Source organism: Myxine glutinosa, chromosome 12, assembly GCF_964187855.1.
Source record: "Myxine glutinosa chromosome 12, kmMyxGlut1.1, whole genome shotgun sequence".
Taxonomy (NCBI): Eukaryota; Metazoa; Chordata; class Myxini; order Myxiniformes; family Myxinidae; genus Myxine; species Myxine glutinosa.
Window position 1 is genome coordinate 89,243,074 of NC_136272.1, and position 18,418 is coordinate 89,261,491.

The window sequence follows — 18,418 nt, forward strand, 5'->3', positions numbered from 1 at the left end:
AAAATAAAATGTCTCGTCATGATACAGTGTAATCGCGGAGCTCGGCTTATCTTGTCTTTGTCGTCCTGGTGGCCGCCGTCCAACACCGCTCCTTCCGGCACGATCGCACACCACGAGGTCCCTCGCTCCAAGTCCACAAGGCCTCCAACGCACCAAAAGCGCTACGCGTCGTCGATCTCCACACAAGCACAACCTCAGAACCAAGACGAATGGCGAAGGAGGGGGAGAGGGCGCGAGTGCAACTGCGCGCTCTGGCCAAGTCCGAGTTCGCTCTCTCGAGACTCTTCCGAACTGAACTGCACTGTGGGACTGCTCAAGTCAGGGCTCTGCCCTCCTCTCAACTCATGCCGGGACTGCTGGCAGCCAACTCAACTCAACTATACTGTCCAGCCAACTGTGTCCTGCCTGTACTCCTCTCAACTCCCGAAAATGGCGTCCTGCTCTCGGTAATATCCCTGGCCAATGACGTCACATTGGCGCACTCCTCAGCCTATCAGAGACTCCCTTGGTCGCCGGGTCGCCCAGGGCCACGCCCACTACGTCACTCCCACTCCAGTCCCCGACTCCGCCGTCACCGCACGTGCTATGCGAGGTCGGCAGGCCTGGCGGAGCTGTAAAAGGTGGCGGCCAATCGTGGCGGTGTTTTTGGCCTGGTTTGCTGTCCGTTTTCTTTCAAAGTCATGTCAAAGGGGAGGAATTATTTAATGTTGCGCTAAGGCCCTAACTAGTGTTTATGTGGTTTGCAGTGCCATAATGGACAAAGGTTTGACCACTAGGTGAGACTTACAGGGGCGTTATCTTTAATCCCTTACTACTTAACACTCGAATCTCCAGGTAGATCCACAATCATACATCTTACCCCGACAACCGCCTAAACATAAAGAACTTATTACATGTAGAGTCCCTACAACGACAGTCGAATACCTACCTATACAGATCTACCTAGCTCTAGATATTGCTCTACCCCCCAGACATAACAATATATATATATATATATATATATATATATACAGACTTGGCATTTAATATGGAATATATTTTTTCCCTTGACTTGGGTTTACTTTCTGAACTCGGTATATCAATCTGGTGAGTTTCTTTTACGCTTCGGTGATTTCTTTGTTGAAAGAACCATGTCACTGATTGTCTGTCCCAGCAAGAAGTCAACAACAGGATTATATCACAGGTGGCGTGACAAAATGTACGGACAGGTACATTTGACGATTGGCTTCATAATCAGGTATAAAAGGGTTGTTGCGTTCTGTATTAGTGGAAAACAACTGCTGCACGTCTACAAAAGTTATTGCCGCTTCCCCTGGAGATGGTCCGTCAACTCGACAATGCTGTTTGTCATTTAGTGGTGGCTTTACGAAATTCCAGCATGAAACAGTGCTATTGCTCGGCAGTATGGCATCACTCAAGGTCAGGTGTGAAAGATCCTGAAACGAAATGCTCAGAGGGGTGTCCCTACTCCAATACCGAGGTCAGGACGTCCCCGCAGAACCACAAGGAGGGATGATCGCCAGCTGCACCGGTTAGTCCGCAATGGCCGTACCAAGTCAGCTAATCGGCTTCGGGCTGAGAGCCAGCAACTGACAAATGTGCCTGTATCCAGAAGGCTAGTCAACCAACGACTGGTTCAAGCAGGCTATCGTGCCAGGCGTCCCCTGAGAAAGCCACATCTGACCAGACAACACCGCCAGCGTCGATTGCAGTGGGCCAGAGAGCACCGTCAATGGCAGCCAGGACACTGGAATCACGTGATCTTCAGTGACAAGTCTAGGTTTCTGGTCTATCGTCAATATGGCTGCGTGCGAGTGCGGAGACAAGTGCATGAAGCCGACAACGAAGATTGTATAGTGCCAAGAGTCCATGCTGGAGGTGGTGGGGTGACCGTTTTGGCTGCTTTTCATGCAGGGGGCAAAACTGACCTGGTTGTTCTGAATGGAAACCTGAACCAGTTCAAGCACAGGGCCATTCTGAAAGAAACATTGCTTCCATTTGTTCGTGCAGCCTGTCGAGGAAACTTTGTCTTCCAAGATGACAATGCACGGCCTCATCATGCTCGCATGATCCAACACTTTCTTGCTGACCGTGGTGTAGAGCATATGGAGTGGCCTGCCATGTCCCCGGATATGAATCCGATAGAAAACTTGTGGGCAGAATTAACGCGTCAAATCGACAACTTGGACCAGCAGCCTGCCTCTGTGCGTGAATTGCAGCAGGCTATTGTAACTGCATGGCAAGCGATTCCTGTCCAAACCTTGGCAAATCTCGTGAACAGCATGCCTCAATGTGTACGTGCTCTCCTGAATGCTCGTGGGGGTTACACGAAGTACTGAACTGTAATTTTACTGTCCGTAATCCCAGTTGTAATTTAACTTTTGTTTTTGTTGAAAAAAATTTTTGGCTAATGTGCAAAATAATGAGATACTTCTGGAAAACGCACAGAGGTTTAACACAGTACTGTCCGTGAATTGAGTTCCATATCAGTTTACATCACTTTCAAGGATCAATTTACCTGCTTTGAAATGTCAAATGTGGTTTTTGTTTCTTTTAAAGGTCACATTAACAAAATCTAGAATAATTTCAACATAATTCCAATGAGCTTTTGGTTCTAAGTCATCTTGAAAAGTAAGTTTACCCCCACAAAAAAAATATTCCATATTAAATGCCAAGTCTGTATATTGCTACGGTTTTGAGGTATATATATGTGATATATATATGTGATCTGTATATATAAATATATATAAATCTGTATATATAAATATATATATACAGACTTGGCATTTAATATGGAATATTTTTTTTGATTGCGGCTGGCTTGAGGAGATTGCGGCTGGCTCAATAGCGCAGTGGGCTGTTGACGCGTTATCAACGGAGGTCCGTGGTTCGAGCCCCGCATCGAGTCAGAATTTTTTCACACTTAGCCCCTCGCAGGAATTTGATTCCTGTTTATAAAATTATATATATTGGTGTTGGCTTCGCGGTCAGGGTGCCGGCTTGGGATCCTAGGATCCTGGGTTTGAATCCCGGTCGATCGCTGAATTAACGCCAGGGGGGTTGACTCAGCCTGTCATCCTTCCGAGGTCGGCAAATTGAGTACCAGCTTGCTGGGATGAATGATCCCGGTGTGTATCCCGGTTTAGAATAGGTACACCGTATCCCTGCGCATCGTAAGAGCATGACCAAGGGTTGGCGTCAGGAAGGGCATCCGGCCATAAAAACATTGCCTCAAACAGGGAACCATGATTGTCATGGGGCCCGCAAGGCTAACCCCCGCTCTCGCGGGGAAAATGGCCTTAAAACGATCATTCGTTCATGTTCATTCATATATGTATATATACTGTATATACATATATATATCAGGGTGGAGCTTATTTTTGAACTTTTGAAATATGATCTTCTTACCCTCTCAATTTGTTCCTATATATGAACTAAAAATTCAGGCAAAATATGAGCACAATTGAACAATATTTAGGGGTAGCTCAATGATGGTAAGGTTTCTGATACCCCAAAGCTGCGGCCGCCTTTTTATTTCGCATACTACTGATAATAGATTAATTCTGTTGATAAATTAAGAACCCAATTTTAACTACTAAGTAAATTGACACTCTCTCCTATCATCATACACACAACATGCAATCATTGTGGTAAAATTAATTACTGGGAACACAGATAAAACCTTTAAGTTATAAAACTCTGTGCTCCATCAAATAAATACTTACAGTAGTAATATGTACATTGTACATACACAATATCTGTTATAATAAAAGAGTAAAATGTTCGTTGAGCTAGAGTCTGCTAGACAATAAATACTAAAATGAGATGTAGCGCTGACCTGGGAACGCTTATCACCATAGTATCTAAAAGTAAACACTGTACATAGGTGTATCACAGAACACTATTTGAAAATAAAAACGAAGTTATCACAGGCTTTGCAGAGAATCACAGACACAATGGGTGTATAAACATGGTATAATATTATCACAGATTATAGAAGCATAATCATTGTGGTTCAACTGGTTCATATCTATTATCCAACCAATCATCCGAATCCCATTGTTTTGCTGATAAATTGATAATGCAAATTTTCCATGAATTTATATTCCAGACATGTTCAGACTTGTTTACTGTTTGGACTCAATGGACTGACTATGCTGACTAAGCAACAGCTGCAACACTGTTGCAGCAGTATGTTTGTGTAATTGCTTGAGGCATTGTGCTCACTGCTCAGTTATTAATAGAACTGTTTGAATTTTCTTCATTCTTAATTTCTTAATACTATGTTCTATTTCTTTCAGATTCATATCTGATTGAAAATGTCATCTGTGGAAAAAGCAACAAGATCTCAAACCAAGTTGTATCTCCTTGGCGACTCTGTGACTGAATTAAGTGGCAGCAAGTTGCCATCATTGCGTATGGCTCTTGGATTCTTCCTACATCACCATCTCGATCTGAAGGAGACCTTAAGACAATCGTCGGATGTTACCATCACGGAAATAGCTAACTTTTGGAAGAAAGCTAGAATCCTGATGAGAGCTCATCAAAACTGCCAAACCAAGCTTGAGCAGACATTTGAAGAATGGCGTCTTCTGAAAAAGAACAAAGCGCGAACGTCACCAACTCAACTCGCGAGAGAGTCGGCTTTTGTTTCCAGGCTTGAAGACCTTTTTGATGTCGCTCACGCTGATGCTCTGACCAATACGTCAGTATTACAAGAAGACAAGGATTTCTTGTTAGCCCAGCGAGAAAAGGGAAGAAGGGGGTCGCTGGCTGGAGTAGATGTAAAGCTTGCTGCGAAGGAGAAAACGGCGTCCAAAAGAGAGGAGGAAATGCTTGCCAGGCGACAGCGAATGGAGCAAATGAAACAGTTAGCAGCTTCTACAGCTGAACTGATTTCATCTGGTTCTGAATCTGAAAACAGCTCAGCAGAAGATAGTGAAAAGATAGAAACTGGGGACAATGCAAGTGAGGGAGCTGCTGGAGGCATCACATTTCAGACACGAAAAAGAAAGAGGGGGCGAAAAACTGTCGTTACTGAAGAACTCGCAGCCGCTCTAGATCGCACAAAAGTGTCAGACCGCAAAGCCGTTTTTGCTATAGCAGAAACTGCCAAAAGCTTGGGACAGAACATTGATGAACTTGCTCTAAACAGAGACTCAATTCACCAACAAAGAGTACAACACCGAGTCCAGAGATCTGCAAATATAAAGGCGGAGTTTCAGGGTAACGTTCCCCTTGTTGTTCACTGGGACGGCAAACTGATCCTTGATCTAATTGGAAAAGAGAAGGTTGATCGCCTGCCAGTATTGGTTTCAGGGAAAGGAGTTTCTCAGCTACTCACAGTTGCCAAGCTTCCATCTGGAACAGGCGAGGCTCAGGCTGCTGCTGTCTTTGGAGCCATTGAAGACTGGGGCGTAGCCGACAGCATCCAAGCTATGTGTTTTGACACGACCAGCTCAAACACTGGTCGGATCGCTGGTGCCTGTGTCCTCCTAGAGCAGAAGCTTGAGAAGGAGCTCTTGTCACTAGCTTGCAGGCATCACATTATGGAATTGATAATTGGTGCAGTGTTCCAAGTGTGTATGGGATTGGGAGCCAAATCATCTCCCGAGGTTCCACTCTTCAAACGCTTCCAGGAATACTGGGGATTCATAGACACGGCCAAGTATGAACCAGGGATTGCAGCTGATGATGTGGCAAGTCTAGTGGAAGACATAAAGCAAGGCACTATCGATTATGCCAACAAGCATCTTGAACAGAGTCAGCTGAGAGATGATTATAAAGAATTATTGGAACTTGTGATTGTCTTTCTCGGTGCTGCTCCTGCCAGAGGAGTGCGATTCATGTCACCCGGAGCAATGCACCACGCCCGCTGGATGTCCAAAGTAATATACTGTCTCAAGATCTGGATGTTCAAGGCTCAATTCAAACTGACTCCTGCAGAAAAGAGAGGATTACGTGATGTGTGTGTATTCACAGTACGTGTCTACCTGACAGCCTGGATCTCTGCACCTCAAGCATCAGGTGCTCCTTACAGTGACCTGCTGCTGCTGAAGTCACTGCTTGAATACTCATCAATCCATCCAGCCATCTCAAAGTCAACATCACGCAAGTTTTCCAATCACGTGTGGTACTTGTCACAGGAACTTGTTAGCTTGGCTTTCTTCGACAGTCGGGTCAGTTCGGCAACCAAGAGACTGATGGTGAGTGCCATGAAGAATGAAGAAGACCAAGATCAGGATCATTCCAAGCGAATCACTGTTGCTCTTGATTCATTCAAGGACAAGAACTTGGAAGATTTCGTCACAGCAAGGTCAATGAAACTTCTGCGAATGATGGAACTTCCAGATGGATTTCTCGCGGTTGATCCGGACTTGTGGGATGACAGAGACGACTACAAGCAGGCTGCAGAAACAGTCAACTCTCTAAAAGTTGTCAATGACTACGCTGAACGTGGAGTGGCACTCATTCAGGAGTACAGTGGGTTGATAACCCGCGATGAAACTCAGGTGCAATTCCTGCTGCAAGTTGTCGAGGACCATCGCAGAATGTACCCTGATAGCAGAAAACATACACTGTCCGGGATGCCATGAAAATAATAAATTTGGGGTTTGCTGGACATTGTCAGACTGATACTATAAACTCTGTCAGAAACTGAACAAAGAATTCACTATTAACGTGTTCAAAAATAAATACTGTGTTCAAGTGTGTTGTTTAAAATAAATTAAGATATAGTCTGATATACTCGTAATTCGTTGAATTTTTATAATTTTCATAATATTTGCGGCCCTTGAGCTACCCCTATACATAATAATTTAGTGCTCAAACTTTTTATACAGTGTTTCTATAATATATGGAACAGATTAAGGGGGTAAGACTTTCAAATATATAACTTTAGTTTTAAAATAATTTTTAAGCTCCACCGTAATATATATGTATGTATATATATATATATATATATATGTATGTATGTATGTATATATATATATATATATATATATATATATATATATATATATATATATATATATATACAGTGATCCCTCGTTTATCGCGGGGGTTACGTTCCAGAACCCCCCGCGATAGACGAAAATCCGCGAAGTAGCGACCATATTTTTATTTTATTATTTATATATATTTTAAAGCTTTATGACCCTCCCCACACTCTTATTAACCTTTCCCATACTCTTATAAACACTTCCTATACTCTTAAACACTTTTTACACTCTTAAACATACGTAATTTTAACAACATATAAAATTATAATGGATACTCACCACTGAAGATACTGTGGCGACCCATGGGTTCCCCAAGCAAGACCAGCATCAGAATCTCCTTGCTCCAGCCGGTGACGTCACCGGCGGGGATAACCGGCGCCAGAGTGGCTGGTCATGTGACCGCCAAAGCGTGCCGCGCGTGCGGGTATAATCAGCTACACCTGTTGATCACGTGACCACCAAGCACGCCACGCTTGAGAGGCGTGGCTTTCGGTTTCTGGTTGTGCTTTATAATTCAGCCCGATAAACGGGCTTTTCAGTGTTCCCGAGTTGGTTTTGAGAATAAATATCTTCTCGGACGAGTTTGTGTCTTGCCCGTCATTTCGTCCGTATCAAGCAAGAGCCCCGGCTCTTCAATACTACAACTTGCGTGATGAAGATGATGATGCATTAGCTGTGTAGTACTGATGACGATGAAGGTGATGACGATGATGAATGTACTGCACAGCCAGAAAGAGCATTACAGTTACCCATTACGTGGGTAACTAGCGCAAGTGGAAGCTGCCGCATCTGCGTTTTCCATACGCACGACTCTTTGTCTCTTTGTCTACTCTTCTACTGTACACTATGTACAGTATTTTATTTCTTGTAATATGTTTTAAATACTGTATTTTTCTTATTTTTTTACGTTTTTAAATTTTTTAGGCAAGAAAATGCTTATTTTACCACAAAAATATTTAAAATAATAGTATATAAAAATATATTTATACCGCAAAATCCCGTGATATAGCGAAAAATCCGCGATATAATTTTACATATACTAGCGAGAAAAACCCGCGATGTACCGAAGCCGCGAAAAGTGAACCGCGATATAGCGAGGGATGACTGTATATATATAGTGCATCAGATGAAAAGTGACGATTTGTGACCTTGATCTTTTGACCGATTGCCCTCAAAACAATAGCTTGTATAAACAAAATAGCAATAGCCTTCTCGCTTGTCACTACCTCTACAACCAGGTGGTTAAATTTCATGAAGATTGGAGAAAAAATTCGACCTGTAGGCGATTGCCAGGCATAGATACACAAAATAACATACCAGATAAACCAATATACTTGCAAATCTTCAATTTCGCAAGTACCAGACAAGCAGACAGACAGACAGACAAACAAACATGGTGAAGACATAACCACCGTCCACCATCGGTGATGGAGGTAATGAGAGATTGCAGTGCTGTAGGTGAGTGGAAAGTGAGGAGTTGGGGAGTGTAACAAGAACATTTGACAAACCACCGTTAATTTCTTCTTCAATTTACTCTCTGGAAGGGAAAGTGAGTTTTTTGTGTTATGGTAAGCATGAAAGGAAGCAACACGTAAGCTGCTCGGAATTCTTTAATGGAAGCTATAACTTTATCATCAATGAAGCACCACTGCATGGTACTTGGACACATGGTCAGGCACAGAAATCTTGCACAAATTATAAATACTAGAATATAACATCCGTCGCTTCACTGACGGAAATACCTATCTTTGCTGTGATGGCTAATCTATGGGGGAAGAAAAAGGATTTATGGGGAAGGATTCCTGGGAGATCCCGCTCTCTGTGCAGGGATAACCAACATCACGTGTTGGCATTTGCAGTTTTGACACGCGTGTCCATGTACCCATAAAAAAATATATATATTTTTTTTTTATCACAAACACTTCCGCGAGTTACCAGAATCTGTCATAGTTGGATTTATTGAAATCCGTTCATCTGTTCTCAAGTTATAACACAACAAACAGACAAACAAACAGACAGAGGTGGATCCTTTTATAATACAGATTTGAAGTATTGCTGTTTTATTGGCCTGCAGGATGGGCAGTGCTCTGCTCTCACGCTTTGACCTGGTCTTCATCTTGCTCGATATACCTGACGAAGATCGTGACCACTTGCTGTCGGAGCACGTCATGGCAATGCATGCTGGGAAGCGTCCCGGGCTGAGTGGTGCCACGGTGCGACGTTCCTTTCCAGGCGAAACTACTGGCATTGCAGCCGAGGATCTTTTATTAGGAGACCAAACGTTGTTGGAACGTCTTAAGGTGCGGCATCTCACCGATTCCAGGTCCTTAAACTAGTGCATTAACTTTGAAGCTTCTTTGAATCCAAAGCTGCCAACATATGACCAGGACATTTGTAAGTTGTGTAGCTGTGAGCTGCACCAGCAAGCCAGGTGGCTGAGCCGATTATTGATGCCTGGCAGGTAGTGCGTGGCGAGATGTTGGACACAATCCCTCACCCGCTGCTTCGCAAATACGTGGGGTACGCGCGGCGCTATGTACAGCCGAAACTGTCTACACCGGCTGCTGCAACCCTGCAAGACTTTTACTTGGAGCTGCGCCGCCAACACCAGGATGTAGACAGCACACCTATTACCACAAGGCAACTTGAGTCATTGATTCGTCTCACTGAGGTCAGTTGCATGCTTTCAACAAGGTGCGCTATTTGCTAAGAGTATGAAAGTGCTAATTGTTTTGACATCTAAGTTGTTCTTTCAAAACATCATTCTTGGTAAGGCAGAATGACATCATTCCATCCATTTACTGAAGCCATTCATTTTTTTTGGAAAAGGAGGAATTTGCTGAAGCCAGAATTTGAAATAATTTTCAAATTTTGCATCTTTCAGATGTGGTGATGGTGTGTGCATGCATGTGATCTCAGCTTCCAAGGTGCAAGTGTCTATTGTAGTCAATGGAAGATACTTATTCCAACATTTGTTTCACGAGTACACCCGTTTCCTATGGGAGCGGCAGGAAGGGTCATTCCTCTCGGGGGTATATATATTACAGTAGATCTAGGGTCGTGCCTCAACAGCATCGGGGGTGTGTTTATTTACCAAGTTTCTTTAAGAGAGCTCGCCACGTGGTTTAAGCATTCGAGCCAGCACTCCATTCAAAACCATTGATAAGGAACGGCTGGCTTGGCAAGTGCTAGCTTGCTGCTTGGTAACTGAACACATTGCAACTGTTTCAAAAGTTAATCATACATGTTTGTGGTTTATAATATTTTTTGTTCCTCTCTGGGGAGATGTTTATACACATTAACACGGTGTTTGTTCAACGAGGGAAAACCTCTTGGGGAGATGGAATATTATTAGTATTAATATTGTTTTTTAATACCATTAATATTATGCTATTATATTTTGTGTTGTTGTTACTTTTGTTGTTAGAAGCGGCTTTGAAAAAATGCCACAATAAAGCTATCTTAACATCGCAAAACACCTAAAAAAACAACAACAACCGAAATTGCCAGAATTTTTGAAACTACAATACATAACCGGTGGGCATACACAATCAATCAACTTATTTACAAATACCGACCCAGGACCTGTAAAATAAAATTCTGCAAGAGGGCACCTTCTGAACATTCACCCTTAACTCGGCAGGCCATATGCCGAACACAGTCCATTTGAAACCGGCCACTAAAAAGAACACAGGTATACAACTTAAAATGGCAGCGAGGCTGCAGCAAGGTGGTTGCTATTCAGCAAGGTGGGTGATATGCAAGAAAACAAAACAAAAACACTGTGGTCCTGGTCGGCCCATGCGGTGGTGCAGTAAGGGACAATCCATTAAGCATGTGTGTGTCCTGGGGTGACATGACAAGGCGGCAGCAGAAGGCAAGGCAAACAGGCAAAGGCATGGCAAAGGCCCCCACGGACCCAGGCTCTCGCCTTTGGTTCCGCACACGCATGCCAGGGAAACCCCGACACCATGCCTTACTCCTTACCTCCAGATGCGTGCTGCATGCCTGACACTCCACTCGTTCCGCGAACCTCCCATGGTGCTTTGGCACGAAGCCCACAGAATCTTGTTTCTCACAGTCTGAGAGTCCTTTAGGTGCTTTTTTGCAAACACCAAGCGGGCTTTCATGTGTCTTTCACTGAGGAGAGGCTTCCGTCTGGCCACTCTGCCATAAATCTGAGATCAGTGGAGTGTTGCAGTGATGGTTGTCCTTCTGGAAGTTTCTCCCATCTCCACACAGGATCCTTGGAGCTCAGCCAGTGACCATCGGGTTCTTGGTCACCTCTCTTACCAAGGCCCTCCTCCCCCGATTGCTCAGTTTGGCTGGGCGGCCAGCTCTAGGAAGAGTCCTGGTTGTTCCAAACTTCTTCCATTTAAGAATTATGGAGGCCACTGTGCTCTTGGGAACCTTCAATGCAGCAGAATTTTTTTTTGTAGGCTTCCCTAGATCTGTGCCTCGACACAATCCTGTCTCTGAGCTCTCTGAGCTGGCAGTTCCTTCGACCTCATGGCTTGGTTTCTGCTCTGATATGCATTGTCAGCTGTGAGACCTTATTTAGACAGGTGTGTGCCTTTCCAAATCATGTCCAATCAATTGAATTTACCACAGGTGGACTCCAATCAAGGTGTAGAAACATCTCAAAAATGATCAAGAGAAATGGGAGGCACCTGAGCTAAATTTCAAGTGTCATAGCAAAGGGTCTGAATACTTATGTAAATGTGATATTTCAGTTTTTTCTTTTTAATAAATTTGCAAAACTTTCTAAAATCCTGTTTTCTCTTTGTCATTATGGGGTATTGAGTGTAGATTGATGAGGGAAAAACTGAATTTAAACGATTTCAGTACAAGGCTGCAACATAATAAAATGTGAAAAAAGTGAAGGGGTCTGAATACTTTCTGAATGCACTGTACATCTCAAAAGGGTCAAAATGGGTAAGAAAGGGTTTAAAGGTCGCAGGGGTATTCAATGTCTAATGTGGTTAAAGGTGTCCAAGGGGTGTAAAGGGTTGAAATGGGTCTAAGGGGTGTAAATAGTCTAAGGAGTGCAAGGGGTCTAAAGGGAGGTGTAAATAGTCAAAGGGGACTAAGGGGTGTAAAGGGGTCTCAGCGGTGTAAAGTGTCGAAAGAGTGTTAGGCGTCTAAAGGGGGGTGTAAATGGTCGAAGGGGTGGGTCTAAGGGGTGTAAATGCTCAAAGGGGTCTTAAGGGTCTAAGGTGTGTAAAGGGTCTGAAGGGGGTCTACGGGGTGCAAATGGTCAAAGGGGTGTAAATGGTCTGAAGAGGTTGAAGGGGTTTAAACTTTAAAGCATCTAAGGGGTGTAAAACGGTCTAAAGGGTTAATAGGGGTTTAAGGGGTCTAAAGATGTTATAAGGGGTGTGAAGGGTCAAAGGTTTCTAAAGGGGTCTAAGGGGTATAAAGGGTCAAAGGGGTCTAAAGGAGAGTAAAGGGGCAAAGGGATCTTAGGGGGTGTAAAGGGTCAACGGGGTCTAAGGGGTGTAAAGGGTCAAAGGGTATAAGGGGTGGAAAGGGTCTAAGGGGTGGAAAGGAGTGAAGATATCGTAAATAAATTAACTCGAGAGTGCAACACGACAATAACGGGCCAAATGGCCTCCTCATCACCATCACGGCATAAACCCCATTTTCAGGTATATCGTGGTTAAAAATCTGACGGTGGAATGTTTCATTGTGATTAAACTTGGGAGCTCAAAGCAGTATGATCCCAAACAAAGAGCAAAACTGGATGGTATTCATAGGATACTTACCCTGCGCAGTCAACTTGTTGCGAGCCAACTCTTGTTTTTGAACGTTTCTTTTTTTTTTTGATCCAATATGGCTGACAGACAACGTGAGCGATGACATCATAAATTTATATTCTCTAATATAATTGTTGCATAGATCGTGCTCAATACATTTCAAACTGATCAGACTAAGCGTTGTCCCTGTCGAACTATGACGTCATATTTATGGCACCAATGACGTCATCGTTAACAACACCTATTCCCCATATGAGTTATTTACAATGAGCCACGTTTCAATTTTTTCCATAGTGGTTTTGGGGATATAGAGGTGCAACGTTTTTTGGTTTTTCCAAGATGGCACCTGTAACACATCACCTATGACGTCATGATTATCATTAAAATATTCTAAGGAGGAGGTGCTCCGATGGTGAAAATTTCGTGTCCATTAGACCAACAGTTGCTGAATTTTTTAAAATAATGATTGGATGGGTGTGTTGTATTTGTCGAATTATGACGTCATAACGAAGGCACCAATGACATCATCATTAACATATTTTATTCCCCATGGTGAGTAGTTGACAATTAGCCAGGTCTCAATTTTTCCCATGGAGTGGTTTCAGAGATATAGAGGTGCGAAGTTTTTCCGAGATGGCGCCTGTACCACGTGAGCTATGACGTCATAATAATCATTAAAATATTCTACAGGAGGAGGCCCTCCTAAGGTGAAAATTTAGTGTCAATCGGACCAATAATTGCAGAGAAAAAAATTCATACTGATTGAATCGAGCGTTGTACTTGTCGAATTATGACGTCATAATTAAGGTGCCGATGACATCATCATTAACATATCTTATTCCCCAAGCGGAGTACTTGACAATGAGCCATGTTTCAATTTTTTTTTCCATGGAGCGGTTTTGGAGATATAGAGGTGCAACCTTTTTCGATTTTTGCATGATGGCACCTGTACCACCTGACCTATGACGTCATAATTATCATTTTTAAAATTCCACAGGAGGAGCTGCTCTTATTCTGAAAATTTCATTTTCTAAATAGCTCATATTCTTCGGTGCTGTTCTAATCCTGATGGCATTTTGAAGAAATCCATTTTGTTTTGCAATTTTTGGGGGGGCCTGAAACACTTCCATTCACCCACTAAGGAATGGGATCGGGGATCCTTTAGTATTACCTTTCACATAGCTACAATGTCTTAGGCACAATAGAGTGATTAAAAAAAAAATCCAACAATAGAGTGATTAAAAAAAAAATCCAACTTTTTTTCTTTCCCAAAAGTTACAATTGTTTTGCCTATAACATTCCTGGCATTCACTGATGAACCTCTGAAAGTTTAAGAACCTCTGAAGAAAGAAATCTCGAAAAAAAAAATTGATCTCACACACACACACACACACACACACACACACACACATACATACACACACACACACACACAAATACGTACACACACACACATACACACATACATACACACACACATACACACATACATACACACACACATACACACACACACACACACACACATACATACACACACATACACACACATACATACACACACACATACATACACACACACACACACACACACACACACACACACATACATACACACACATACATACACACACACACACACATACATACATACATACATACATACACACATACACACACACACATACATACACACACATACACATACATACACACACACACGTACATACACACACACACGTACATACACACATACACACACACACACACATACATACACACACACACACACAAACACACATACACACACACACACATACACACACAGTGCCTCTTATTAGTCCTCTACCGGTGTACACCGGAGGGGACTACAGGTTTGTACTCCGTCCCTCCGTCTGTCCATCCATCACGCAAAGAACAGTTTTCCGGACTTTTTTTCTAAACGCTTAATGCTAATGATTCCAAACTTGGTACCTGGTTTCCTCATGATAAGTTACAGATCAAGTTCGAACTTCACGACGTTTCGATCATTTTTGACAAAGTTATGGCACTTTGAACTTTGGTAATTTCCCCAACAGTTTTCCGTTCGACAGACTGCCGGTAGGGGACATGTATTGCAGCGCAATACTCAGAATGCATGTTATAATTACATTTAATTGCATTACGCTTGTATAAAACACGCATTAAGGAAATATCTGCTCTATTTTACACATTAATAACCCATAGGGGTCATTTCCATAACAAATATATATATATATATATATATATAGATGTGTGTTTTTCTTTCTTTTTCTTTGGAAGGCGAGAGCGAAGCTTGAGCTCAGAGAGGAAGCCACGAAGGAAGATGCAGAAGATGTTGTTCAAATAATGAAACACAGGTACGTTACAACATAATCAAAACTTTCAGCAACGCCTTTTTAGGCCGTGGGCCAAAAATTGTAAGAGGCCAAGATGAGTTTCGTGACAATTTTTTTGTGGGTAACCTGGAAGTTACGTTTATTACATAATTTGCTGAATTCAAAAATGCAATGTTCCCTTTGATTGAATTGCACATAAATTAATTAGGACGTTATCAAATTTGCAAACAACAGCTACAATCAGTGACCACATTTGTAGTCGTCAGTGGTAACTTTGTGGACACATCCATTCGGCACGGATTTAAAATAAGGTGTGCGTATTGAATGCAACCAGCTGTCTAATTAACAACTAACAAATTCGAGGTGCTTGAGAAAGTGGCAAAACAAAAACTTGACAGAGAAACTTATGAAACTGTTTGAGGGTCTTTTGATCAGGCCTTGTAATTTTAACTTGTTGAATTCCAGAAGATGTTCACACTTCTTTCTGCTGATGGCAGGGTAATGGGCAATGACAAAGTCGACACATTTGCATCCAAGCTTCTTTGCCATTTGAATGACTTTCCCCAGCAAATCAGCAGATTAGCAGATCTGTTCTCCCGCCTCTGGAACAAACTCCCTCACTCTCTTCAATCCCTCTCCTCCCTCCAGGTCTTGAAAACAGCTGTTCACCATCTCTTATCTTCCCCCATCCAAAACCTTGATCTTTTCTACCCCCGTTAATTCACCCCAGATCCACTTTTTTGAAATAAAATTTTTGCACTTTTTTGAAATACCAACTTCTTTCCTGGAAGTCCTAGCAGTGTCCATGTGTTTTATACCTCTCCCACCCTCCCTCCCCCCTGCTCCCCCTCCCACAGATCTCCCGATGTCCCTGTTCTCTACTGTTGTACTTGTATGCTTCCCTGTCTCTCCCATCTTGTCTCCTGCTCCCTTTATTATATGTTTTATGTGACCGTTTGTGTTTTTGTGATTAATGTTAGCTCTTACACGAGCCTCCATCTTGTATTTACAAAACAAAAAAGTTCAAAAAAGATGGTCAGCTAGATCTGCGAACGTCGGGGGTACACGTTGAAGTGTTTGCAACATCACCATGCCATCCATCATCAAAGCTGAGTCTCGTGGTGCACTGTCGACATGTGGAGCAAGAGGGACGTCACCTTCCAGGGCATGCATCAAGGCGACTTTGTCAAAGAAACCTTACTATTTTATCTTCTCCAGCCGTGTGATTATTAATTGCGTTGTGTTTCAACTCAGTGACAACCTGTCTATTTATTTACGTAGTCTATTAATTACGTACTATTGGAATGGACTTTTTGAACCTTTAGACTGCTGAGACCCCTTGGACCTTTGAAGACCCTTTAAGACCCTGAAGACACTTCAGATCCAAAATATCCTGAGGATCCAAACTACCCCAATGACCAAAAAGACTCCGAGGACCCAAAATACCCTGAGGACCCAAAAGACCCCGATGACCCCTCTTTTTTTTATTTAAAATCCAATTTTGAATTGAGTTTTATAAAGCGAATGGTATGGGTCACATGTCCGATAAAAGCGTGGTTGTATCAAAGTAGTACAGATTGGATCCCGGTCATAACTGCCCACAGTTATAAAGTAGCCCGTCATGAGTGGCTCGTCTAATTATTATTATTATTATTATCATTATTATTATTATTATCATTATTATTATTATTACCATCTTACTATAATTCACCAAATGTCCGTCTGTCTGTCCATTCTCAGGTACCGCAAAAACGGCTGAACCGATCGCAACGAAATTTTGGGTGGGTAATCCTGGGACCCCCTGGAGTAAAATAGGCTGCATTGTTTTCCAATTTCCAATTTTCCAGTTTTTCCAAATATGATCGCATAATATTTACCGATATGAACAGTGATGTGGCTTTTATTGAAATTCTACAAATACTGTTTAAGATTTTGATGATTTGCGTGTGATATGATTTAACGGATGTTTATATGAATCGTTTAAAATAAAAAAGCCTTCAATTTCTGATATTTTGCCTTTTCATTTGGGCCTCCCAATTGAAGCCCCGCCCGTAGGGCAGGTACCGTTTCTAGTCATTTTAAATTGATGATCTTTGTGTCTTGGTCTCACTTTCTCCTTCTTTGTCAATCTTTGTCTCCCTCTAGCTTTTTGGACACCTTTTCTGATGAGTTTGGTACGCTGCAGTTCCAGCGCTCTCAGCATGGCTCGGGAATGAGCAACCGCTCACAAGCCAAGCGATTTGTGGCTGCGCTCAATCACACAGCGGAACAAACTTACAACAACTTGTTCAGCATACAACAGCTCAAACAAATTTCTTCCGAACTCCAGCTTAAGGTGCTTTGCCTGTGGCAGTTTTAACATTTATTTGGGACATTCAACTAATTTATGGTGCCTGCTCTGCCAAAAAGGGAAACTGAAATGGTATATATCAAAAGTATAAAATAGTCAAATTCTCAATATTGCAGAATTCTCTTTTAAACTTGAAAGACACGTTACCACCATAGACCCATATTTTACGACAATCCCATATATACATAAAGATGTGGATTTCAGCAATTTTCGCTTATTTGGGTTTTTTTGGTGCTGGGTATCATAAGTGCCGAATTTAAATCCCTGCCTCTTCCCATTGTGTTCTTATATCAACTAAGTACCCTTAACAAAAGCTGCAGTTCAACCTCAGTGTTACAGCCTATGGTGAATCACAACCCAGCTATAAACTGTCATCCCAGTATTTCACAGGCAGGGTGATTCATCAATGTGTGTGCCGTCCCTCAGATGGACGTTAAACGGGCGGCCCATCTGCCAGCATTCGTTGGAGATCCGATGGTATCCTTTGGGAAGAGTAGGCAAGCTATCACCGGCACACTGAACAAATTACAAATTGCTTCCCAAACCAGCAGAGGTCATTGCATCAGCGGCACAGTCATGCACTCAACCAATGATGCTATCCCGCAGCCTTGAGCTGCATATGAGCGAAGATGACTGTCTGTGTTAGTGGGTGCTCAGGAGCCAGTGAATTCGACCAAATCGGTGCTTTTAGTGTGATTGCCTCAATGGTAGAGGGTTGAAGCATAAACATGTGGTTATTCAGTTGTCCTTTACGTAATTATATTGAAGGCACTTTGTGCCCATGTGTGATTAAGTGGCAATATACTGTATCTATTCAGATGGCCAAATACAACTCCCCAAGGGGGAAACGTGGAAGCTATCATATTGGATGTCAGTCTGCGATATATTTCTGCCTTAAGGTTTCGTCAACAAGACAAAACGGCTTAAAATGCAGGACTTGCATAAGATAATTTT

The 18,418-nt window shown here is 42.5% G+C and overlaps 1 protein-coding gene across 9 annotated transcripts in view; it reads left to right on the plus strand.

Annotated features, from left to right (window-relative positions):
- The window catches only part of MCM8 (minichromosome maintenance 8 homologous recombination repair factor), a 112,532-nt gene that overhangs the window by 92,165 nt on the left and 1,949 nt on the right, over positions 1–18,418 (plus strand). For 8 of the 9 annotated variants that reach the window (XM_068132055.2, XM_068132056.2, XM_078766077.1 and 5 more), the window contains 4 exons: positions 9,076–9,301; positions 9,463–9,672; positions 15,059–15,135; positions 17,260–17,449. In XM_068132055.2, the coding sequence (XP_067988156.1) occupies positions 9,076–9,301; positions 9,463–9,672; positions 15,059–15,135; positions 17,260–17,449 (703 nt within the window). Of the gene's footprint in view, positions 1–9,075; positions 9,302–9,462; positions 9,673–15,058; positions 15,136–16,854; positions 16,896–17,259; positions 17,450–18,418 lie in introns of all 9 variants that reach the window. The other variant, XR_013620963.1, reaches the window with a different exon arrangement.